The sequence below is a fragment of the Sciurus carolinensis genome, chromosome 3 (genome assembly GCF_902686445.1).
Source record: "Sciurus carolinensis chromosome 3, mSciCar1.2, whole genome shotgun sequence".
In the NCBI taxonomy this organism is placed as follows: domain Eukaryota; kingdom Metazoa; phylum Chordata; class Mammalia; order Rodentia; family Sciuridae; genus Sciurus; species Sciurus carolinensis.
In genome coordinates, this window is record NC_062215.1 from 100,445,412 (window position 1) to 100,472,191 (window position 26,780).

The 26,780-nt window shown below is 41.5% G+C and overlaps 1 protein-coding gene across 1 annotated transcript in view; it reads left to right on the forward strand.

Annotated features, from left to right (window-relative positions):
* Kif5c (kinesin family member 5C) overlaps nucleotides 1–26,780 on the forward strand; it is a 152,801-nt gene that overhangs the window by 88,773 nt on the left and 37,248 nt on the right. The window contains exons 11-15 of the mRNA XM_047544429.1: nucleotides 889–1,037; nucleotides 10,687–10,862; nucleotides 16,720–16,788; nucleotides 18,451–18,657; nucleotides 20,730–20,876. Of these exons, the coding sequence (XP_047400385.1) occupies nucleotides 889–1,037; nucleotides 10,687–10,862; nucleotides 16,720–16,788; nucleotides 18,451–18,657; nucleotides 20,730–20,876 (748 nt within the window). The remainder of the gene's footprint in view (nucleotides 1–888; nucleotides 1,038–10,686; nucleotides 10,863–16,719; nucleotides 16,789–18,450; nucleotides 18,658–20,729; nucleotides 20,877–26,780) is intronic.

The window sequence follows — 26,780 nt, forward strand, 5'->3', positions numbered from 1 at the left end:
ACTTCTCATTCCTCTGGCTGTACATGGTGCTGAGTCACACCAGTAGTGTAATCATACTTGTATATAGGGGAATAATGTCTGTCTCATTCTACTGCCCTTCCCATCCTTCCCACCCCACCCCTCCCCTCATTCCCTTCTGTAATCCAAAGTTAATTTCTGACTTTTTTAAAAAATAGATGATCTGAGAGTAGTGGGTCCTTCATTCTGGCATGGTGATAAATGGTTGTGATGGGCATGTGCTCAGTTGGGAGCCATGGTTGTCACCTGGCCAGCTTCACTTGGTTATGTGACTCAACCAACCTATGAGGCATGTGTTGATATGTGTTCAACACATTAGGGATGGTTCCAGGCGCCAGATGGGAATAAGAGAAATAACTGGTGTTTCCTCACTTATCATTGGTATAAGTAGCCTCAAGCTCCAACAGGTCAGAGAACTTGTCCATTTGTCTCAGTATATACCCAGTATTTCCTAAAAGTTTGTTGAATTGAAAGGAAGCTCTACCTGGGAAGATGAATCTGACAGTGACATGCCTGATGCTTAAAGGGGGTGGCTCAGTGCTGGAGAAAGACAATAACCTTAGTAGGGCTGAGGATACAGAATGAGGTGCTGGCAGGGAGAATGCAGTAAGGGACGACATTGAATGACAATGCAAAGAAAAATCTGTTGGGTTAAAAGACTGGTGGGATGTGCAGGAGAGAGGAAAGGATGAATCTGGAATAGAAGGAGCAGCAGTGCCATTAATTCAGCGAGGAGGGTGGTGGGTGAAAGTGACAGGATCCCTCTGTCTCTTCCAGTCCCAATCATTGGACCTGAAAGGCTTAGTTGTATTGGTTCAGTGAATACTAGTAACCATACTCAGGATTTTCCTCTTATGTTTTTAATCCCAGAGCTAAGACCATAAAGAATACAGTCTCTGTGAACCTTGAATTGACAGCAGAAGAATGGAAGAAGAAATATGAAAAAGAGAAAGAGAAGAACAAGACTTTGAAGAATGTCATTCAGCATCTGGAGCTGGAGCTGAACAGGTGGAGGAACGGTAAGGAGGAATGGCGAGGAAGGAGGGGGCCAAGTGTGTGTTTTCTCTTTCCCACAACTGCTGGCCTGCTGAGAAGCACTTGGGAAAGGGCATGATGGCGGGGTTGATCCTGTGGGAACAGCCTCTGCGAGCGAGCAGATATTTTCTTATTTCTTACCACAGAGCCCCACATCCATCCTGTCAGTTGGTTGGCACATATTGTGAGTGAGGCTAGGTGACGATTGGCAGGTTTGGCCTGATCTGTTCCCAGTGAGACACCCTGACTTGCTGCCTGTCACTCTCTGGTAGACCTTTCTGACAGGGGCAGTGCCTGAGATTTTGTGGCTCAGATTGCTTTGGACTAAATAAAAATTTTCCTCTCTGATGAGTCGTATCATTGCTTTGGGGTTAAAAGCCACCACTGGCAAATGCTTGCCTTTTTTTGCTTGACTCATCATCATGCTCTTCTTTATCAAAGGCAGAAACAGAGGCCCCTGAAGAAGCCGGCCTGTGCTAAGATGGAGTCTTTTTTCGTGACCAGTTTTCCTTTTCCTCCAAAACATTCTCTTTGGTTTGTTCTACTGGGAGAAAATATCTCAGAGAGCTGACGTGCACTGGGTGGGTGGGTTGTGGGTGAAGCGTTAAGAGGGGTTTCCAGATCCAAGTGCAGACAGGTTATTTTAGTGATTTTTAGCATTGCGATGGAGGTTAGAAAGGAAGATTTTTTTTTTTTTTTTTTTTTTTAAACTGAAAGAAGGCAGGTTGGTGTGTGTGTGTGCAGGGAGATGGCAGATGGTTGGAAGTTTTCCCTCAGACCCTCTGCTGTCGTCACCAGCATTTATTTCGGGCACTACAGCAGACCTGAGCTCTGGGTACGTCGGAGCCTAGGGGCTGTTGTGCAGGATCAGGAGGTACTGAGCCTGTTTGTAACTGCAGAGCAAGCAGCAGATAGTCTTATGGTTATATGTTTGCTTCTGCTTTCTGCTGGTAAGGATGCAGTGTCAGTGAGCTGCTGTTTAGTCGAAAAACAATTATGTGGCAAACAAGGATTCAGGAAAGGATCAAAAAATGACCTACTAGCCTAAATAATGAACTGCTTCTCTTTTTAGGAGAGTTTCTAGCTGCACATGTGTTTTGAAAGCTGCTAGAATAATTGAATAATTCAGCACCTGGGGCTGGTGGATGATTCCTTGCAGTGTGGCAGGAGTAGGAGAGTGGGGAGAGGTAGAAGGGAAAATGGGGAGTGGCCCTATGAGGTTTTGTTCTATTTTTGGAATCCTCTGGGGTCAGTTCTCTGTTGGATGACTTGGGACATTCAGTACAGCCTTTTGGTAAAGTGTTGGGCAACTGGCCTTAGAAACATTGTCACCTGGGCAGTTAACCTGGTTATTTTTCACCCTTTCCCATCTCTTGCCAAACTCTCACAGTGCCATTTGCCTCCAGTGCTGCCTGGGGATCTGCCTCGGCCTTGGTGTGCCTGGCTCCCCAGCATCTTTCGGGTGCTCTACCCTGTTTTTGGCCTCTCCACTCTGCATCATTCTAACTGGTATCCCACTTAATCTGCACTGCAGATCTACTCAGAAACTTACCATTTTTGGTACTTTTTGGTGAGATCCTACAAGTTACATAATTTCAGAAAAGGAAAGCATGATTTCTGGCACATAATAGACCTGCAGTAAAGGTCTGTTAAGTAAATGCATGCTTAATGAGGGTGCTGGAGATTAAAGAGGGTGGACCATTGGATGCGATCTCTATTCTGAGTGGAAATCACCGTCAGTAGACATGTTATGATGGTATGTGGTGCATTTCAAGAAGGGAAAGTGCATTTAGCCAGGAGTTGTTACACTGGGGTCTGACCGAGACTGAGAAGCCCATGTGGGCTTCCACAAATAAGCAGTATAGAGAATAGATCTGAGAGAAACAGCAGTTAGCTGGCTGAAACAGGAGGTGTTAGGTGGGGGTGGGGTGTAGGTAGAGGGAGCCAAATTTATAAGGGTCTTGATGGGGAGGGCCAGTGGGGACACAGGGGGCGCACTGGTCTGAGGGGACCTTGGAGGGGTAGGTGGTGGTGTTCCCAGAAAAGAATTGTCCTGGATCTTGGAAGCAGTGAAAAGCCATTCAGGGTATTAAGCTGCAGAATATATGAAAAGATTTGAGTTTTTGAAGCTCCATTGGTTGTGTTGGAGAATGGACTAGAGTGGGCAGAGAAGGAACTGAGGTGGTCTTCCAGGGGTGAGATGATGGCAGTTGAATTGAGAGGTACGGCAGTGGAAGGAAGAGAAATGCATGGACTCAAGAGATATTTAGAAGGAAGTTAGCAGGGATTGGTGGGGATTGGCTCTGGGCCCACTGTGAATGCACAACTATCTCAAACATTCACAGCACGTCACGCAATGTGCCAGTGGACTTCACACACACAAACCAAGCCAGAGTTTTTGTTATGTTCCCAGGGCTGGGTGTCGAATTCTCAAGCAAGTAGCCCTTAAGGTGCTGACTGGTTAGATGGCTCCCTCCAAGGGGACTAAGTCTCTGGTAGAGCCAGGGACTTAACTGGAGGAGCTGGACTCTAAAGTTCATGCTATTTCTATTGCTGGTGTTGCCTGTACACAGAGCTAGATAGTGATTTGTGTGCAGGCCAGTGAGATGAGTGTGAAAAGTACCACACCAAAGAAAGAAGAGATGGGAAGCTCTTTGGTGTCCTCATAACCAAAGTCATGAGAGTGTGACTGATGTGTATAAATTAGAAAGGTGAGATAAGGGAGTACAGGAGACGCAGTACCCTTCACTCAAGCCAGAGTGGCAGGATGTTGCCAACTCTCTTTTGAAATTTGACACACACATTGGTTTTAAACTTGTAGGAAGCCACTAACTTCCCTTATCATTTTTTGGGTTTTGATGTTTCTACACTGGGGTCTGAACAAGTAATGGGAGCCTTGCCAGTTGTGTGCCCTCTCGCTGGGAAAGAGGTGTCTTTTCTTGCATGGTGCATTCATTATTTAAAAGTTTCCCCATTACACTGCCATCTGTGAGAGCTAGGAAGGAGTACAGTGGAGTGTGTGCCTGTGCGTGTGCGCCTTTTCCTACTTGCTGTCATAGATCATGAGGCAGCAATACAGGGAGGAGGGAGTCAGTTGCAGGTCAGGTGTGGGCAGAGAATGTAAAAAAGGAAAGGAAACTTGTCTGATCCAATGGGCAGTGATGGAACTGTGCCGGGGAGGGGCAGGCACTGCCCACGTGAAATACTATCGTATCACATGCCTAGAGGCTGGTCTCTGCTTCTCTCCCTACCCCCACCTCCACCTGTACCAATTTTGCACCCTTATAGCTTGATGGGTGTGATTGTGTCCTCCCAAAATTCATGTTGAAATCCTAACCCCCAAGGTGTTAACATTGGGAAATGAGGTCTTTGAGAGGTGACTCTTTCCTGAGATTTAGGGCCCTTATAAGAGTCCCGAGAGAATGTGCTTCTCTGTTCTCTGGTATGTGAACATTCAATGAGAAGATGCCACTTGAAAGTCTGGAAGAGGGCCTTCACCAGAACCTGACCGTGCTGGTGCTCTGCGCTCAGACCTCCAGCTCCTGAATTGTGAGAATCATTTCTGGTATTTAAAAACCCCCAGTGCCTTGGTTCTCAGGCCAGGGCTTTTGACCCAAAGCATATATTCTGCACAAGCCTGAATTCATTTCTGACATTGCCTTAAGGCAGGATATCTCTGGGCATGTGCATTTTGGCTTAAGGAGCGGACACGCCCTGCTTTTGTAAAGGCAGGCTTGACCTTTATGCCACTGGCCTGGTCTAATTCTGCAGTGAACCAGTTAAAAAGTCCTTGGGTTGCAAGCAATAGGAATTGACCCTATCCCAGCTTAAGCAAAATGAGTCTGCATTAGAAGGACAGGAGCGAGTCACAAAATCCGAAGAATAGCTGAGGAGCCAGCTTGACAGGTGGAAGGAAACTGGGACGGGTACACATCAGAAGGTCCCATAGGGGCCAGACCACAGCTGGAATGAATCCTCTCCAGCCTTTTTTATTTCCCACGCTTGTATTATAATGTTGGCGAACCAGAAACCCTGGATAGGAGTGGGGATTCTGTGCTTGGTGGTGGCTTGGCTGGGGAAGGAGAGTACTTTGATAAATTGTCTGATGGAGACTACATGCAATCCTTAGAAGGAGGCTGAGGTGCTGCTATGAAAATGGATGTTGAGTGGCTGAAAAAAACAAATGGCCACTGTAATTTGCTAGGAACATACTGTGGGCCAGAATTAATCACCAGTCTTTCGTCAGACGTAGAGGCTCTGTTGGCACTTGAACCTCTTGGAAATGTGCTCACCTACTTTCTTAAGGAACGGATAGATGGGGTGAGGCAGTTGCCAGAAAATAGACTTCTCTTTTTAAAGCTCAATTACTTTGTTGGTTATATGTGTGGGAAGGATTTGAACAATCCTATACATAGAGATAGATTTAGATAGTGGATTCAGAGTGAATTACGGCTTCCTGGTCATCCCCGTCTCCCCTCCATTCATCAAGAAAACTCTTTTTTAAAAAAGTATGTATTTTTAAGTTGTTGATAGACACAATACCTTCATTTTATTTATATGTGGTACTGAGGACCCAACCCAGTGCCTCACATGCGCTAGGCATGTGCTCCACCACTGAGCCACAGCCTCAGCCCTCAAGAAAACTCTTGACAGGAAGATGGGGAGGAAGGGCTGAAGGCTAGGGTCACGATGTTCAGAAGTGGCTGGATCCATCATTCCCATGGCTGCCAAGTCAGACTTTACGCATGCTCACCTCTGATACTTTGAATTTTGTATTAAAAAAAAAAAAAGGAGGAACTTTTTAATAGGAGTTTAAGTCAGAAAAAGAAGGACCTGAAAATCCAGGAGAGCAGGGAAATGATCTGACAATCTGGTGTATCTGCAGAGTCTCTTCTCTTGAATAATTAAATGTAAGATTAAATAACAGAGTGGATGTAGACTTACCTCATTTGCAGATATCATGCAAATAAATGATTTCCTTATAGGCTGAGAAGGTGTGGAAGAATCAGTCATCTCTACAGTAGATTTGTTCTCCAGGTTCAAACCTGCCAGACCAGCAGGCATGGTTCAATAACTAGTTGAATCTGTAACTTTGAGTCTGATTTGGGGCTTTGTGGAGCTTTGGGACCAGAGTTATTGGCATGCTATTTGCTCTTTACACTTTAAATGTGTAGAAGTTGGCCTTCTTCTTAGATTTATGATTATAGTGGATTCAGAGAAATCAGCATTGTGTTTGTGATCTCTAATTTGCTAGACCCTCTTTTCTCCTGTTGAGAGCGTGACCGAACTGTAATAGAAATACTGACCGCTTGGAGAACCAAGTGGCCTGTTCAAGAGGCCATGAATGTAAAGAGGGTGTGGAGTCCTGGGTGATCAGTTTATTAGAAAATTACTTTGGAAGGGATTAGAGAATGTCTTAAGCTACTTACAGTATTTTTAGGAACTAGGGTGAAGGATTCTATTTGTATGCAAAATAATCTCATAAAGGAGTGATTTTTTTTTTTAAACCTCACATTTATATAATGACATCTTGTAGCCAGCTGCTCTTACCCATCTGGCAACTTAAAGATTTCCTTTTAGTTTCTTTGATATAGAAATTACTTATTGTTAGGTTTGCTATTGGGCCTGTTTAATTGGTATTAAAACAAAACACCTCATTTGCCAGACCTGCAGTGGTTTCTGGCGGAAGCTGTGAGTGACCAGCAAATCTCTGCCCTGGAGTTGTTGAGAGAATGCAATTACCTCTCTACGTTCTCCCGAGGCTGTAGGGACTCGGCTTATGAAAAGGATAACTAGCTTGTTGCTATTTCATGTGTGAAATTTTAATGAATTCCTGGCAGTCTAATGATTTTCTTTTTTCTTTTTTTGGAAAGAAAATAGAAAACAACCAAAAAACCTATTTTCGAATTTTTAACTAATAGCCCTAATGAGAATTTTTGATTAGTCTGTCATTCTCGTCTATTGCAATTGAAGGATTTTTTTTTTTTTTTTGTAGAAATGTTATTTATGCTCTCTGGGGGTTTTCATTTTATAATTAGAATGCTCTGGAAGCCTTATAGGTATGCTCCAAATGAGTGCTCCTGTGTAAACACAAATCTTTTTAGTCCTTAAAGGTAATTACATCTGACAGTAGTAAATGCCAGAATGTTTATTTGAAGAAGGGGAAGGTTTCTGGTGGTGGGGGGAAGGTTTTCCGTCTAGAAAATCAGATGCTTTACAGTATTATAAGCTCTTTCCTTATAGATAGCAGGCATGCGCCTCAGGGGCTAGACTAAGAGATATCTGCCTTTAATGCAGAGGGAGAATAAAAATAAGTGCTAATCTTCATTTGGTGCTCCTTTTCTCCTTCTCCCACCAGCAGATTTCGGGGCATTATTCCTCCAGGGTTTGTTTGCAGCTGTCTTCCTCGTTACAATCAGTTATTCTGTAATCACCTCGTGGGGGCTTCTCCGGAGACTCGGTCCACTGCAGTGCAGGGAATATTCTTGATTAACATGGTGAGATTGCCATGGAGACAGATTGCCTGGTGTCAGGTCTTGCACAGTGTTGGGAATTTACAGTCCCCGATGTCTTTGTGAGCTGGTCAGTGCAGTTATCAGGGGTGCTCCTGGAAGTCATTTTCTCTGTCCTTTGAAGGGCAGTGGTGTTTGGGAAACCAGCTCTTGGTTCCTCTTTGGGCAGGAGCTGTGCTGCTTTTGTTTCTGTGTGTTGCTGCTTTGTTCTTCTCAGTCTGAACGGCTGGTGCAAAAAATAATCCTGACTGCCTGACCTTTAGAATACAAACTGGCAAGAGCTCACTGTTTAGATGTAGCTTTGTGGGAGACATGTTGATGCTTTGATTCAGAGAGTTGTTCAAGAGAAACCAGAAAGTCTGCTATGGATTTCACATATTGTTTTAATGATAATAAAAAGAAACCTGAAAGAGACTTGCATAACTATATTGTGGTTTTCTTCCCCCTTTGGAACTGAGCTTCAAACACAAAGGTATCATGAAAACACTAGAAACATTAATCTCAGAATAAATAAAAATAATAATTTATCTGCCAAGCCTAAAATGTTGTGTATTTGTCAGAAAGAAGAGGAGTTCTGAGATGGACTTTAAACAATAACACCTTTTATGCTTTTTACATACACTATCTTCATCTATCTTTAGAACAACTCTGACAAAGGCATTATTATTACCTCTCCTATGCAAAAAGCAACCAAGAGGTTAAGCAGGTGTTTGCCTTGTGAGTCATTAGATCTGTGACTTCAGCAGCCCCCCAAAAGAACTTGAGGTATTATGAGTGTTCATTGATCACTTCCAGGGTGCTGTAACTGTATTGACTAGCTTGTCGGACCTCTGTAATCCAATTCCTCAATGGCAGAAGAGTACAGTTTTAGGGGGAGTTAGACCTATGACTGTTGACTAGAGCAGGTCACTTGCTGCTAAGGTCACCGGGTTCATCCTTGACCCCTGTCTGCCCAGATGAATCAAAAACACACTGGCAGCTCCTTAGTTCACCCCAGCCTCATGATATCAAAGCCTCTTCAGCCATTTGGAACCAAAGAACACAGGGAATATGGGAATATGTCTCTTCTAGATGTTTTGGTTATCTCTTTCTTGGGGTGACTTGGCCCCTGAATAATATGTTTATGGTCTGACTGGTTTCCGGTCCAGTATAGTTAAGATTTTCACCTTCATCATGCTTGAGTGGGAAGATCAAATTCATAGTATACTGGATTGCCCTATCTCTAAAATCAGGAGCTATTCCTGAAAAGTTGGAGGTCTAGCCAGAAACTAAGTAGAGGAAGAACATTTACTAAAGTATTACTGGGGGGAAAGGAACAGAATTACAAGGCAGGAGAAAGGGGACTTCAAAGTTTTAATGTATGCTCTGTGTTGCTTGAGTTGTTTATGTTGAGAATGTGTCCTGAATTATTTGTGTGACTAGAAAATATCCATTAATCTGTTCATGCATCCATCTATCCATCCGTCCATCCATCCATCCATCCATCCATCTACCTTACTGGTTTTTATGGCCCATGAACTTAGCACACTGTAGAGAATATAGATGTTTAATTGGATGAAATCCAGTCTGTACACTAAGGTTGTTGATGGATGTTTTAAGTCACGAATTGGAACTGAATGAAATATTGATTTGGTTCAGGTTTAGTTCAAAGGCTACTCTGATATTCTGGTTTTGTTTCAGGTCAATAAGCTTTAGAAAAAGTCTCAGATATGGTACAGTCTAGTTCAAAAGGGTAAAAGAGTTGACTCAGGCTTGTATTCAGCAAGGCATTAGTTTATTCTAGGTTTTTCTTCACGTTGCTGCTTCAGATGGATCTGTGATACAAAAGTGAAACTATGGTGTTAATTTTACCAGACATGGGGATCTGCGCATGTACCATTTTGTCATTACCAAGTGTAGTCATGTAATTGAAGCAGTAGAGCTAAGCCATCACACAGTGTTTTGTTTTTGTTGAAGTAAAGTGTAAAGTGAGTTCCTTGAGGCACGAGACAGCATTAATGAAGGCACAGATTAGGAACTGTTCTATTTTTTTTTTTTTTTTTTTTTCCTCTGGTTCAGGGGAGTTTTCCTGGGGAACTTTCACAAGATGGATTTTATGGGCTGAGAACCTGGGTGAGGTTTGGAACATCACAGACACTCACTGGCTGTAGTGAAATGAGTGTGAAGTTGGTGTTAAACATTGTGACCGGACCGGAGAAGTGTTTCTTTTGGGTTTGCTTTCCAAGAAGATACTTGAGAAACGCAGTTGAGCTATGTGGTTTTCATAGAATCAATCTCCATACACTTTGTCTTTGCAAGGTGATTTTCTTGTTGGTAATAGCCATTGACCAACTTAAGAATTAATTGTACCTTTTCCTCAATTTGCATTGCCAAATTTGGAAGCGTTTCCTCTGAAGGCCCTAAAAATCACTCCTGTGCAGACTGAGAAGTAGTGGGAAGGCTCTCTGTACCATATTCCAGATTGGCTGCTGTTTCTTTTCTTGGGACTACCTGACATCACAGGACACTATTCTATTTGAACTCTCCAGCACAGCCAATTAATTATGACTTCCTGGGGGAGAGTCGAGCGGTGGAAAGTGTTCCCACGGTGCTAGTTGGAGCCCCCACTTCTTCCGGTAGGCTCAGAGATTCTCAGGTTGGAAGGATTTAGGGCCTACAGTGTTCTATTTAAACAATGGTGATGTGTTCCTTGATTTGGATGTTTCTACTAATGGAACAGTAACATAATTAATTGGTAATTAGCATGCCTCAGAGGTCTGTTTCCCTTTGAATAAGTCACTAGAGAGAATGTGATTCTAGTAAAGCCCTAGCATATTTCTCAACAAAAACAAAGTATGCGCAAAAAATTTGAGGCATTGCTGCAAATTGAATTAGTTAAAAGCTTGTGTGGTCTGTGGAACCAGTTGGCTTAGGCAATGTATCAAGACTTCCTCAGACTAATTTTGGTCAATTAACTCTGACCTTTCTTATCAAAGAAGGAGCACAGACTGACTTTATGTAAGAGCTCTTCATTGTGCTGTCTGTGTATTTTTCACTGGGAATGACTGTTTTTAGAACTCTTCCTGGAGCTTTGCATGCTCAGTTTCTTTAATGTCCAACTCCCCTTGGCTATGTTTTTCAGGAGAGGCTGTGCCTGAGGATGAGCAGATCAGTGCTAAGGACCAGAAGAACTTGGAGCCCTGTGATAACACACCCATCATAGACAACATTGCTCCTGTTGTTGCTGGCATCTCTACAGAGGAGAAGGAGAAGTATGACGAGGAGATCTCTAGTCTCTACAGACAACTGGATGATAAGGTTTGTAGTCAGAGATTTATAGTGCCCACTCTGGTGCAGAGAGTAAAGGTGGCAGGTCCCAGACAGCATCAAATCCTGTTGAACTCTTAAAGGGCTGCAGACCAATTTTGATGTCTATCTTCCTACCTTTGCTCTGGATTGCACAGGCTCAGGGAACTTGATTCTTGTGAAATGGAAGTTTAATTGGAAGAGTAGGATGTTGGGCTGACCGCTATATGGGGAAGGGGTGTGTGTGTGTGACCTTTGTTTACATCTGTCTTTCTTTCCTCTCTTGGCCCATTCTTCACCTCTTTGAAACTTCAACACTAGCCCCAGCTAGTGTCAAGGATGGCGACTCACCGGTAAATTTAATCATAGCTCTAAGGCCCTGGGATGGGAAGCTGAGAGTGCAGACTGATGGCGTACTTCATCTGTGAAACTCTTTTCAGAGGCGGTTTATTGAATGAAGTAGTTTGTACATGCTCACTGGGGATGTTTAATTTTATGACAAACTTTTGGGACTCAAATAGTCATGTAAATGCATAAGTCAGAATACAGGAAAAGACACCTTGAAGAATATGTATCATTCATCCCCAATAAAGGTCGAGTTAGAAATCCCAGAGGCATAGGAAATTAAATTGGCATTTTATGTGATCTTGGCTTATTGCCCTTGGAATATTCTAAATCCTTTCAGTTCTTTTCATCAAGGTTGCTGATATTTTTAGTCTGATTTAATCTTTTCTGCTGTGGTTCTGCTCAGAGTGCTTGGGGACACCTCTGACTTGGAGGAAACAGCTTTGTTATGTTAACGTTGCCATTAATCTTCCCGATCTCTCTCTTTGGGGTAAAGCTCAGAGTCTGCCATCACCTTTACAAGCAGAATGTGACTGGTTGCCTGAAGGAAGCAAGTTCTGCTTGTTTGTGATTCTGGGAGTTTGCATAACCACAACATTAAATTAGGGCCACCATCTCCTTCTGCAGGTTTGGCTAGAAGTCCAGGGCACTATCCACTGTGCCACAGAGAGGGTTCACCCTCCCCTTCTGAGAACACATTTAATAAAATCTTCACGCCCTCAAGAGCTGGGTCACTCATCCTTCATACTTTGGACATAGAGTTATCTTCCTTTTCTATCCAGGAAGTTTATGTAAAACCTAAAAGACAAAATAGAGATCACTAGTAAGTTAAAAGTTTATGCAACTTCTTGATTTCTCCCAAGAATTTCTACTGTTTAAACAGTCAAGAAAGTTAGACCATAGGCATATTTTTTCCTGTTTTACAGTCATTGAGCCCAAGGGGTTGTTTTAGTAGCCCATAGAGCATCTTGGATGAGATGAGGACATGACTCCATGTTCCAGCCATCTGAGAATAGATGCCAGCCATGACTGAAATCAGTGTTCTGTGCCTTGGTGGCAGGGGAGTTTTTATTGATTAGAGTTTCTATAATGTAGCCGTGGGAACTGAGCTCAGAGATGTGAAAATGCCACGTCTGAGGCATTCACTTAGTGACCGGAGAACTGGCTCTAGGATCTCTGTGTCCTTATGGTTGGCATAAGCCGTTTTTGGTTTTCTTTTTCCTTTTTACATTTTCACTGGTGCATAATATTTATGCATGTTATTGGGATTCACTGTGACATATTCATTCTTGCTAATGGCATAATTTGGTCGGTTTCATTTGCTTGATATCATGCCTTTCCCTCTCCTCCTCTCCACTGATCTCTTCTTCTGTCTGTCCTACTGGTCTCTCTTCTAGTTTCATGAGATTCCCTTTTATACCCTATAGCTTCTGCATTTGAGAGAAAACATACAATGCTTAACATGATGTTCTCCAGTTCCACCTATTTTTCTGAAAAGAGAATTTTTTTTTTAAGACTAAGTAAACTCCATTGTATATATGCCATTTTTCCTTTTGTCCATTCATTGACTTACGGACACCTAGGCTGGTTTTATAACTTGGCTATTATGAATGGGTATGCTTGTATTGCTATCATATGCTGATTTTAATTCTTTTGGATAAATACCAAGAGGTAGTAAATCTGGGTCAAACGGTGGTTCCATTTCTAGTCTTTTGAGGAACCTCCATACTGATTTCCATGGTGGCTGTATTAATTTGTAATCCCATTAACAGTGTAAGGGTTCCTTTTTCCCCATGTCCTTGCCAGAATTTATCATTATTTATATTCTTGATGATTTCCACTCTAACTAGAATGAGATGAATTCCCAGTGTAGTTTTGATTTGCATTTCCCTAATTGCTGAAGATGTTGAACATGTTTTTTCATATATTTGTACTTCTTTTGAGAAATGTCTAGTTAGTCTACTTCCCCATTTATTGATTGGGTTATTTATATTTTTGCTGTTAAGTGTTTCGAGTCTTTATATTCTGGATATTAACCCTCCAGTGGCGGAGTACCTGGCAATTTTTTTCCTCCCATTTTGTAGGATCTCTCTCATGCTTTTAATCATTTCTTTTGCGTGAAGAAGCTTTTTAATTTGATGCCATCCCATTCACTAATTCTTGGTATTGTTTTCTGAGCTTTAGAAGTCTTAGTGAGAAAGTTGTTGGCGCCAACATGTTGGAGTGTTGACATGTTTTATTCTAGCAGTCACAAGGTTTCTCGTTTAATTCTTGGATCTTTAATCTATTTTTTAGTTGACTTTTGCATAGGGTGCGAGGCAGGAATCTAGTTTCATTCTTCTACATATGGATCTCCAGTTTTCATAGGTCATTTTCTGTTAAGTCATTTGCCTACAGCTAGGCCTTGATAGCCTGGTAAAGTCCATGATGCAAGGACAGCTTTTGTGGCCCATTGCAGGATGGTGCTGAGAGATGTGGGCTGAACCGAGCCCCAGAGCCTCAGCCTTAGAGGGACCAAGGCAGGTGGTCTGCCCTAGTAACTGCTTGATCATGTTTTATCAACTGCTGTTCTTATGTGTCCTTTCAAAGGTTCTAGAAGATATTTCCAAGCTTATGATGATGGAGGTGGTTTAATATCTTGAGAATACATGAGTTGGGGCAAGGTGTTTTCATGGACATTGAATGGTAGAACTCAAAGTTTCTGGACATGACTTATCCAAGTTCACATCGCCTATATGTGGTGGAGCTGGAACGAGGTTACACATCTTCTGATTCCCATCCAGTGCTCATCTCATTTTGGCCTGAGCCCTTTAAATGAGGAAATGATCAATCTTTCTAGGCTACAGTGGAAGAAAGACTACCCGATTGCCTCCTAGGTACCCTCGTCCCCTGTGCTGTGCCTGTAGGAGTCTAAGGACACGTCTCCTGGAGGTAGTGCTGTGTGGTGGAAAAGCATGCACTGTGGCATTGGGCCTGTGACTCATCAGGCCTGGGGGAAGCCCTGCTGAGGGTACTTTTCTCATTTGTAACCCAGGGCCATAGCTGTTGCTTCCAAAGATTGCAGTGGGGATTAGAAATCTCTGACTCGAAGCAGGTGCTCTATAAATATCAGTTCCTCTGCTTTGGTCTTCTGGATTTTATTTGCTTGAGGGAGAAGCCACATCATGTGTGGTATTGTAGGGGTGGTGATGTCGAGGGGCACTGGCAGCAGTTACAACAGAAATAAATTGGAGCCAGCATTCTCCTTATTTCTAGTCACATCTCCAATCCTACGGTGCTGAGATGAAATAAGTTTAAGTAGAAGTATAATTTGATTCCTTACTATACTGATTATCATTGCAACAAAAACATCTTGATAATTAAAGGTGACTGGTGACCTTTTGATAACCAGAGTTAGCCAGTTTGCTATTGGTGGGGCTCTACATTTTGTTTCATATCTAAGAAAATTCAACTACAAAATTACTGTCTGAAAAGTTCTTTGAAATCTGCTTTCTATAGACTAGATCTTTATTGTCTGTGCCAGAGTGAGCATGCTTAATGTCCTAGGAGATGTGCTTCACTGTATAGATGGCACATGCACAGCAAACCTTATCCTAAAAGTTTTGAGTCATTTAGAAAAGAATCACAATGGACTACACCAATTCCTTAGAAAATTGCCTTAATAAAGTGTAAATGTAGTTTGGGGAAATGTCTCCAGTGCAAGTGATTCATGTCCTTTTTAATAATCCTTGCTCTGCATCCAGGTAGGGCCTTGAGGCCCTGGGTTTTTCGTTATACCTTAAAAATCACAGCATCCCAGCTTGTCACCTGTCAGGAAGGAAGCCTGCATCTTCAGGCTTTGAGATGAGCACAGTCTAAGAACAAAGCATCCACTCCATTGCTTTTCTCCTCTTGTTATTCCTATCACTTGGAGTGTTGTTTGTCCCCAGGGGAGAGATGGTGGCTCCCTGATGTTAGACTCCTGGGGTCTTTTATGTTAAGTTGTTTAATATTTATGTGCTGAGGAGCACAAATACAAAATCGCTCCTGTAACTGACAAGCTAAGTTTATAAGGTAGAAGAGAAAATATGTCCTACAAAATAGTCTGCTAATTGGAGAAGTACCATTTTGGGGCAGTTTCACCCTGGTATAATTTCTCTAATTCTCCCGTCAGATTTGGTTTTGGGAGAAAGGTCAACAGGATTTTGCAGAACCATTGAGGAAACATGGGTGTACAAAGCTCTGTGGAAACAGGAACTTTTTGAGCAGAGGAATAAAATCAAAGAAAAAGGAGATTCAGATCCTGTGCTCTTGATCTTGATATATTCTTGCTCTTCGGAAAGCATTAGTTTGTGACAATGAATTAACCTGATTTAGGCATATGCATTGACACCACCAAACACGCTGGGGAATTTCCACGGAAAACTAAAGTTCTGCAACCTGGGCACGCCAGTTCACCCTCTTTACTTCACCTCTGAAAAGGCAGAAAGCACAGTACAGGGTGTGTTTCTAATTGTTTTGTTTTGTTTTCTTAATGGGCTTTTGGTGAAAGCATGTAGGGGTAGGACCTGGTGCAAATAGAAATCTAATAACACTGAACTGGATTTGACTCTGGGAAAAGACCAAAGAGGTGTCATCAAATAGGATTTTTACCCTATTCCTAAGGGAGAGGCAAATGTGAAGCCAGGCTGTCATTTTTCACAGGCTGTGCTTAAAATTTCCTTTGAAATCATGAAAATAGCCAGAGAAGACAATTTCTTATGCAGTTAGGCGTCATCGCTGGTTGCTTCGCCTGCACTGGGGGAGGACTGTGTCTAGGGACAGCAGAGGTGTTTGCGCAGCAGTGAGGGACAGCAGTGGATAGCCTTGCCTTTGTGGCAGCAACACCTAGTGGCAGGAAATGCAAGTGAGGACAGCAAGTTGCCTTTCCCACCAGTGACAGCCTAGGAAAGCAAGCTTCAACACTTTTGTACCCCCAAATGCCTTCAGAGTTTTTTGAAACTGGCAAGAAAAACAACTTCCAATCAAGGAGGAGGTCTGGTAGTGCCCAAGATGAACTTGCTAGTAAAGGTTTTTGAAGCTCAGGTAAAAACCTCGATGTGGAAATGCTGGTCTTTCCTCCCTGTTGCATGGCAGCATTCCTGGACACTGATGTGTTTGACCAGATTTGGGACATCCATATGCTGATGGTTGGAGGTTCACTCCCTTATTTTTTGAATTAGGAATTTACTGTTGACATCTTTGTGTCAGGAGGGATTTTTCCAAGGTCCCTTTTAGTTCTCAAGCCCCAGGTCTCTGACTTCTAGAAGAGCAGAGAATGGGTTGAATGTGTAGGATCTCATACTTCTCAGACTATTCAGATGATTCACTCAGCTGGGAAAGGTGGGAGAAGTATTCTAATTCCTCAAGGTCCCAACACTATTTCCCCTGTCTTATTAGCAAGCTCCTGGCTGGCGTCCTAGTGACCGACTATCATCGGGAAACCAGGATATAAAAAATGACATAACCAAAAAAAAAAAAAATTAACCATAATGTTTTGTTTCAGGATGATGAAATTAACCAGCAGAGCCAGCTGGCTGAAAAGCTAAAGCAACAGATGTTGGACCAGGATGAGGTAAAGAATACAATAAATTCTTTTATACAGAGTTCTTTTATTATTCTTTGTTGTTGATGTTTGTTCCAGAAATTTAATTTGTAAAGAATTTTTATTTTTAAATCACTGAATCATGTGGAAATGTCTTGGTAGATTTCCTTTCAATGCCTGTTAAAAGCTGATTTGGGCTGAATTTAGAAAATAAATGTCGACTTTGTAGAGCTCTGGGGTTTTGAGAATAAGTAGCTGCTTGCCACCATCAGTCCTGAAAAGCAGAGACCTCTGTCTTGGTTGTTAGGCAAGAATGGTTCTACCTGCGTGGATCCAGCACTCAGGGGTCCTGCTATTTTAGGCTATTTTGAATCTGCATATCGGGTGACTTGGGACTTAGATGTAGACTCTGTTCTCCTGCTGTCCTAGAGGAAATCAAGAGCAAAAACAAAATCAAAAGTAGAAGGCATAGGAGGGGAAAGCAAAGAGAAAAGGAGCCCCAGTGCTGTGTGAGCATGTATTTCAAACACATAAAAAGGAGGCAAATTGTTTTCGGTCTCTTCCTGATAGCATTCAATTCTGTAGTAAATGCCTTTTTTGCATTGTGTTTGCCAGATATTTTACAAACAGGAACCTGAGCAAAAGACAGCCAGCCATTCTATCAGACAGAGACCATTAGTAATTCCCTTGCTGAGGATTGCCTGAGTACTTTTCTCTATGATGCCTTAAGGTACTTTCTGCTTCATTGTTAGAAGGCTGCAGATGGGACACACGCTGCAATGACAGTAGGTGGCTGGGGTCGCTGTCCCTGGTCCCAGCCCTCCACAGACAACATCGTCTCTGTAACCATTTCCTTCCTCTTCTTCTTTGTTTCTTTTCATCTCTCCAGTGCAATGATTTATGCCTTCTGCCCAAACACTTCCCTTAGGGAGATAGTCTATGCCTTTGTAATCAAATGAACCGCAGGTAATTGATTTCTATCTTTATAGCTGAGGTCTTCCACTTGTGTGGTGTTTCCTGTCTTCTACCTCCTAGTCTATTCCTTGGTATTCCCAACATCAGGACAACTGCCTGGGATAAATTTCCTTTTTTACTACAGTTCAAACTCTAAAATTTTCCTTTTTATATACTATCAATACATTATATAGGAAAATCAGAAAATAACAGGAACAAAGATGCTGAAAACATCCACAAACCCAAGCATTCTCTTTTAACAGTGTGAATGTTTAGGATACATCCTTCTATGCATTCTTGATGCACGTTAAGAAAAAGTGAATGACTGCCTCTTTAATATGGTTTTGGTCAACTTTGAAATGAGCCTTTTATGATGTGAAATATGATGATGTTATAAAAGCTATATATGTAGTATTCTAATCCTTAGAAATGATTCCCTCGTTTTTTGTTTAGCATGTGAAATATCCAACCAACTCAATGTGCAGTGATTTTTGATGCGTGATTCATTCTTTGATTTAAGCATACACAGCTTTAAATGAACAAAGAAAAAGGGAACGGATTTTCAAAATAACATTTAGAAAATATTTAGCATCTGCAATATAGAGTGAGGTTTCCTGTCATTCTGAGCTTTTCCAACTTGTTCTCTTGTATTTTGTTTTAAAATTATTTTGGATGAAGCAAAGATCATAACTATTTGAGTAGTAACCTCACAAGTTTCTTGTGGTCTCATTTCCCCAGCTTTTAGCTTCCACGAGAAGAGACTATGAGAAGATACAGGAGGAGCTGACACGACTCCAGATTGAAAATGAGGCAGCCAAAGATGAGGTGAAAGAAGTTCTCCAGGCCCTGGAGGAGCTGGCTGTCAATTACGACCAGAAGTCACAGGAAGTGGAGGACAAGACCAGGGCCAATGAGCAGCTGACAGATGAGCTGGCCCAGAAAACGGTTGGAGCATTTGTATCTAGGGGGTGGGACTTCCTCAGCTGCCATAATGTACTTACATTGACATTTGTTGACAGCATAGAGGAAGGCAGTTGGCGAAATGCTTATTCAGTGTTAGGTGCATTCTCTGAGGTCTCTCCAATGACTAAAATACTTCGTGGAAGTATGTCTACTCATCCTGGAACTGCTTTTCACAACTGTTTCACATCCCAGGAGTTTATAGCATTAGCAGGGACATCTTGTACCAATAGTCAAGAGTGTACAGACTTAGGAGCCAGAAAAGTCCTAGTTAAAAATTTGACTTCACAACTCATAGCCTTTGGTCAAGGCTTCTTGAGCAGTCATTCCTTTATCTATGTAAGTGGCAACAGCATGCTCCTTGTATCGTGTGAGGATTAGTGAATTTATGAAACGCACTTTGCATTGACCTGTGCATATCCTACAATATCAGTAAATAAACCTCAAAGTATTGGTATTAACAGGCAAGAATTGGGGGACCTGCAATTCATTCTTCCTGTTTACAGCTCGCTGGATGAAATCCCTTCCCTCCTCTCAGCTACTTCTTTCAACTGTTTCCTTCAGAAGCTGGGAACTAAGCTGTCCCTGTTGGTTTGCTGTCCAATTTTAGCCAGTGTTTCTGTCTGCATGTTTCCTTATTCTCAGGTTCTTCCAGTGAAAGATACTGTGGGTTTTGCTCAGTGAGCTAGGCGCAGGCAAGCAGGGCCAGCAAACAGCTGACGAGGTGGCTGGAAAATGGGTAGTGAAGCCGAGTGGCTATAACCTGCTGCCCTTGACATCTCTACCCAGTGACCTGGTATCATGGGATTCTGGTCAGCCTACTTTGTGGAAAACATCCCGTCCTCCTGGGCAAGGAGAAGCAGCAGATGGTACAGGAAAGTGCTGATCCTGGGACTACAAAGCTGACAGGAAATGCTATTTGCTCCATACATTCAATTGCACAGAGACCATTCTAGTGGCTTCCCAAGATGGGGACCCTGCTTCTGTGGATCTTAAAAACAAGGTGAAATAAGCAGTTGGCAGCAGTGCCGAACAAAAGTAAACAAACCCAAGAAGTCACTTAGGAAAGGAGACCTAGGTTTTCTCTGCCTAGTGCTTTCTCCAGGATTCTTTTAACTAGTTTTTGGCATTATTTCCTTCTCAAAACAATGAAACAGTTTCCATAATAAAATTCTAACTTTCTGTCAAATCAAGGTATTATTAGACTGGTTTAGAGTACTATTTTAGTCAGATCATTAAAAAAAATTCTCTGGTGAAGTAGCTGCCTGTGGGAGAATTGCATAAATGTCTTTGAATTAGCCTCCACAGCTTTAGGGATAGGGGAATTATTTCTCTGTAGGCTGAGTTAATATCAAGAGGCCAAAACATGGCTATTCTATTGATGCCGAGAGTTGGTTAAGGATATATACATGAAAGATGGGAAAGAGAAGAATTTGTAAAAGTTTGGCAAGAAAATAGAACATTTGCTATTTATTAAGGATACATCTCGTTGAATTTAACTAATTTTGAAAAAAAATGAGTAGTGTTTAATTCAGCTTCACTGTGAAGATTGGGGGATTTTTTTCTAAGCTGTTTTCTAACCTCATTAGTGTTCTTCTGTGCCACCTATTCCAGACCTATCTATTATGAAGTAGGTGGGAATTTAGAAGTGACCTGGGGAGCAAGTTTGTGTGGCAGTGGAGATGGGGACATCTGTAGCTTGTTTAGACCCCGAACAAAATATCTGGTGGTAGGAAGAAGTGATTCAATGTTATAAACCCAAGGGTTTCAGTTTGGATTTTATTTATTTTTAATAACTGATTTCACTGACCTGGGAATTGTCATCTGACCTACAGACATATAATTGGTCCACATAATGTAACTTATTGATATGAATTTCCTCTTTTTATCAAAGAATACAGTGCTGTGTTACAATTTGCCTCAAAAGGACTCTATGTTGAAATCACAAGAAACAATAAAAGAGCTCCATCTTACATGAGGCTGTTATTCTTTGCAAGGTTGCCTGTGTGAAATTGATGTGCAACTCTTTTAACTTGTGGTCGGAATTTGTTTTTCAGACTACATTGACAACCACACAGAGAGAACTGAGCCAGCTACAAGAGCTTAGCAACCACCAGAAAAAGAGGGCTACTGAGATCCTGAATCTGCTGCTGAAGGATCTGGGGGAGATAGGTGGAATTATTGGCACCAATGATGTGAAGACCGTAAGTCAGTCCTCTTTTTATTCTCTACCCGTTATTATCAGAGTGTGATTCTGAGTTAGCAGCCTCTGCATTTAATTCCCCCCCCCCCTTGAGGGGCCAGGGATTTGAACCGCGGACGTTGCACATGCTAGGCGACCGCTCTCCAAAAGGAGCTATTTCTTCAGCTCCTGCATTTAATTCTTTTAAGCATCCAATACTTAGTATCCACCAGGTGCTGGGAAATATTTGAATGAGTGGGTGTTGTGGTGAGGAGGAGAAAAATCCCTTTTTAAATCTAGGGAAGGTCTTCAAATCATAGTTGGCTTTATGCAAATTGGTTTCTTCCTTAGACTCATTTGCCAATATCAAAAAAGTTTGGAATCAGATAGCTTAAGCTGAAGTTTTAGTCTCAGAATAGTATTTCTCCTTTTCCATAAGAACCCAATGCAGTGAGAATTCTCCAACCAAACAAAATGAATTGGGAAATCCTTCAAGGAAAGCAATAGGATTCTAACCATGGTTTAAGAAACAGAACTGCATTTATTTATCCACAGTACAAGAAGTCAGGAATCTTGTTATTCAGTGTGATCTGGCTTCACCTCAGACCTACAGAATCAGAATTTAATGAGATTCTTTTGCTGATTAGGATTTGAGAAGTGTATTTTGATTTAGTTAAGTGGCTTAATAATGTCAAGAACTCTGTCTTTTTCTCTATTTCCTTTCTGTTCTCAGCTTGTTCCCTTTTCATATCCTTAGGATTTTCCATCATGCTAGCAAGATAGCTGCTATGACACCAATCATTACATCCTCACTCAACCACATCCCAAACAGAATGGTCTGAAAAGTCTGACTACTTTCATCCAGGAGGGAAATATATCCCAGAAGCTCCCAGCACACTTTCCCCTTTACCTCATTGGTCAGAACTGGATCATGAGACCACCCCAAACAGCAAGGCAAGGGAAGCTGGGAAATCAAGGAGAATGGGATTACACAGTTGACTTAAACGAAGCATTACCGGTCCCCTAGGGTTGGGTACATTGATGGTCCTGATGTCAAGGGAGTAAAAGAGTAGCAAGAGCCCATTATAGTCATTAACTGGAAAAAATAGGATAGACACTTAAAAAAATAGCTTTATTGAAGTATAAATTACATAAAGTAAACTTCACATAAAATGTATAGTTTGAGAAGTTTTGATGAGTACAGACATGAAGCCATCACCAATCCTTAAGATAACGAACATATCTATTGGTCCCCAAAGCATGTGGGGCTGATGGTGGTGTGTTCTGTTCCATTGATCTAATCTTTATGCCAATACCATAATATTTTGATAACCATAGATTTAAAATAATACAGCACCTGTGCAGAGTACTCATTGATAAGCGTATGCTGGTTATATTGAGCTAGGGAATGAGATTATACCACTAAGTTTCCTCCTCACAAATCACTAAAACTGAACTTTTTGAGTTTAGGCATTTTATCTTTAAAAGGATAAATTTTATGTTAGTATCCTGAGTGGGAGCACTCTGGCTGTGAGACGGGATTGTAAAATCTAGAAGAGGTTCCCAAGATTAGGTTTCCATTTATAGAGTATTTCCAGGAAACAGAAAGCTGCCCTTGGATGGTGGAGCAGGTCTAGACTTAGGGTATACGACCTCTTGTCAACTTCCTCAGTCTTTCATGAAACCGCGGTTGTAACTGAATGTTTCATGAATCCTTGTGAATGAGCCTAATTTTAGCACAGAATTTTCAGGTACTATAGGGTTAATCCTCTTAAGTTCCACTTTGGTGATTTTATATTTGAGGATTTAATTTTTAGAACCATATGTTGGTGTTGAGCAATAAAATTCTGACATTGGGTTGATTAAATGGCCCTCACAATATGAAGGCGGAGTTGATTTATGGGAAGTTGGTGCCTGCTGCTGATAACGATAAAGGAAGGTATTTTTATGCTAAGTTCTAAAATAGAGCTGATGAAAATGCTAATGAAATCAAAGAGTGTCTGGGTACTTCAGCGTTAAAAAGAGAGTCCTTACCTTTGGGAATCTGAAGTATGATTGAGATTATTTTTAAATACTCACTTGGATGCTTCGGAGATTATTTTTAGATTGCAGACATTGGATGCCCTAGTTAATTTCATTGATAACTCTCACAGATCATCATGTTCTTAGTCATTCTCGTTTTATTTTTTTCTTATAATTATAATTGAATCATTGGGGCCATGAGAACTGACAGGAGGCAAGTTGCTATGCTTCCCTGGCCTCTTTTTCCTAAGTTGTAAAACGGTAAGATAAACCCAGATAGTCTCACAGGTTGTGAGCTCAGACGTCATGTGACTTTTGCACATACTGGTTAGGCTTAACATTATAGGTACAGGTTTTTTTCTTTTTGGTTATGGGTAGTTATTGTGGTGTAGGAAAATAAGCTGATGAAGAATGTCTGTGTCAGGGATCTTATATTTTGTTCCAAGGCCCTCTCAGTTCTCACAGGGTCTTTTCTGGTAGAGCTCTATGGTAGGAGAAAAGATGGCTGTGGGAATTTCCCTTGGTCTCATTGTAGAATATGACAGACCTGAACATCCAGGGAACCAAAACCAAAACAAATCAAAACAAATAAAAATAAAAACACCTCCATATTTCCCCAGGTCAGTGGTGTCTTGAAACATTTCCAGAATCCAGGCAATGTTTTGTTTAGTCAACAGAACAAGATGAGCCTAATAAACGAAAAGGTGAGCCCAGTGTTAACAGACCAGCTACGTTAGTTGGCCCCCACCTCCTGTGTTGATGGGCATTTTTTTAAGCAAAGATGTCTGTGAGTCTAGCCAGAAACTGAATAGAAAGAGAAAATGATATGTACAATTATTATGTTTCAATTAAAAATTTTAAAAGGAAGTGTTAGGCTTTGGATGTAAGTTGTCCCTCAAAAGCTCCTGTTAATGCAGGAATACTGAGTTTGTGCAATGATTGGATTGTGAGAGCTGTAACTAATCAGTCCATCCTAGTTTGAATGGACTGACTGTGTGGAAACTGTAGGGAGGTGGGACATGGCTGGAGGTGGGTCACTAGGGGTGTGCCCTGGAAGTGGGCATCTTCCCCGTGGCCTCTTCCCCACTCTCTTTCTGCTTCTTGACCCTTCCATGAGCTAAGCAGCTTTCCTCCTCTGGGTCCTTCCGCCATGATGTGCTGCCTCACCTTGAGCCCAGAACAGTGGACTGAGATCTCTGAAGTAAACTTTTCCTCCTCTAAGTTGTTCTTGTTGGGTATTTTAGTCACAGCAACACAAAAGCTGACTAAAACAGGAAGAAAGTTGAGGTACAGCAAATAAAATGTATTGGGTTGACTAATTTTCTTTTTCCCACACTGACTTCTTTTAGTCCTGTTTTAACTTTTGCACTTGAGAATTTAAAAAGTCACTTCACTTACCTTTCACTTGGTCTAGAAATGGCAATACTTTCTCACCTTGCGTGGTCATTCCATGCTTGAGAGACTTAGGGTGGTTGTGAGGTTGACTCCTTTCTACACGGGTAGGAGGGGCAGGATCTACTTCCCATTTAATTTCACTATGGTGCAGTCTTTTCTGCTGGATTGGCCATTAGTACAGGACCATATGGTCTAATATGTACTGTTGGGGGCATTGTCAATCCTTAAAAGAGTTACAAATAAATGAAATTTTAGCAGCAAATCCGTGGTTTATTCTTTTTGAAATAACAGTGTATTGGAATTACTGTGAACTCTTGAACACAAAACTACTAAATATATGACCTCTGTAGAGGTCTGGTAAGAAGCTTCACAGTTAAAAACCATTTGTTTGGATTATCGTTTTGTCACATTGGACATGGATAAGAGTAGGCTTCAGAAGTTATGGTCTCATTTGGAGGAAGAAATGTTCAGCTGTCAGTTGGCAGCAAGTCTGTTGTATATATATATATACTCTTCCCAGCTTATCTGGTATATTAGTCAACTTTTTGTCACTGTGACCGACCGAAAGACCTGACAACAACAACTTAGAGGAAGAAAAGTTTACTTTGGGCTTTATTTTGGTTTCAAAAGTTCATGGCAGAAGTTGCAGTGGAAGAGGCTGAGCTCATGGCTGCCAGGAAGCAGAGAGATTGAGGTGCCAGGGGCAAAATATAAACCCCAAAGGCATGTCCCCAGGGACCTACTTCCTCCAGCTACACCCTACCTGCCTCTAGTAACCACCTAGTACACTAGTTCTTTTAAATTATTAATCTACCAAATGGATTATTCACAGCTCTCATAATCTAATAATTTCACCTCCAGTCATTTCTGTATTATCTCACACATGAGCTTTAAGGGGCCTCTCACACTAAATCATAACACCTGGAATCTGGGCACAGAAGACCAAGTGTCCTATCTTGACAGACCTAGAGGATAAGAGGACTTTGTTCTCTTCCCAGGATGCTTGAGCTGTTGGCTCAGTAGCATTTTCCAGCCAGAAGCTAATGTACGTTCTGAGTTCCACCTGGAAGACATGATGTTCTGTACCTTTCTAAAGAGCTTGGCAATGTATGGGTACATCTGGCCGGGCTTTGGAAAATGTTTTTCATCTTGTTCCATGCTGGGACAAAGGCACAAGAACAAAACTGGACTTAAATACTGTAGGCTTTCCTCACCTAACGTCTCCAGGCTCTTGGATTATAAAGGAATGTAAGGAGAAGTGGTGTTGGTTCGCAAATCTTGGGAGTTAGAAGTGCAACTAACTGAGAGACTGGGGTTGTAACTTGGTGGTAGAGCACTTTCCTAATGTGTGAGGCACCGGGTTCAATCCTCAGTACTACATAAAAATAAATAAATAAAATAAAGGTATTGTGTCCATCTACAAGTAAAAAAAATTTTTTTAAAAAATATAACTAGCTGATCAAGAACCTCCATGAAGGTAAAGTTACAACAGATACTTATAGATTTTCTTCCTGTTAACATAGATTCTGCATCGTGCATTGGCTTGTTGATGTTGGTGTTGTTATTAAGTACTGTCGCTATGGGGTTTTTTTTTTTTGTTTGTTTTTTGGTACTGGTTTGAACCCAGAGGCACTCTATCACTAAGCTACATTCCCAGCCTTTTTGAGACAAGGTCTGAGTTGCCCAGGTTGGCCTCGAACTTGCAATCCTCCCTCCTTAGCCTCTTGAGTAGCTGGTTATTAGAGATCAGTGTGCCTGATCTGTTGTTGAATTCTTATGGGAAGATTGACACCAAGGTATCTGATGATTGTATTTCATATTGGCTACTAATTTTCAGAGCTGATATCCAATTTCATTTTACCATCACTCAATGTTTACTTAAAATAGATATATGCTGAATTAATGACAAGTGGGTAGTGAGCGTGTGCTGTAGAATATCAAAACAAAAACAAACAAAGAAAACAGCGGGAGTCACTGTCTTAACCCTCTTGTCAGTCAGGGTTCACCTGCTGGTTTCTGGACTACTGTCTTCTCCCAAGGTGCGAGGCTGCCCTCTGGTGGTTAAACAAAAGTAAACACACAGTTGCTCCTTTGGTCAATTGCCCTTCCAGATCAGTTTGCATCTTAGCAGATGCAAATATCTTGCATGTCTATCCCAAATATCTTGCTACAATTTTTGTTTCCAGTAGAAATTTGAAACTTAGAAAATATATATCATGCAGGAATGATGACTGTTAGAATCTCTTTTAAAGGTAAATTTGGACTGTTGTTCTCAGATAACTGTCTGCTTGGAAGGGACTGGTGTGAAAAGGCAAGGAAAAGTCGATTGGTAGCAATGAAAAGTCACACATAGAAACTTCAAGAGGAAACTGAAATGAATTTTCATTGTCAAGGACTTTATAGAAAGTCCTTTGCTGTGGTTGCTTATAGAAACATTAAGGCATTAGTCTACTTCTCTAACTGAATAAACAGATTATGGAGAACATGATCAAAACTTTGATTTGTGCTT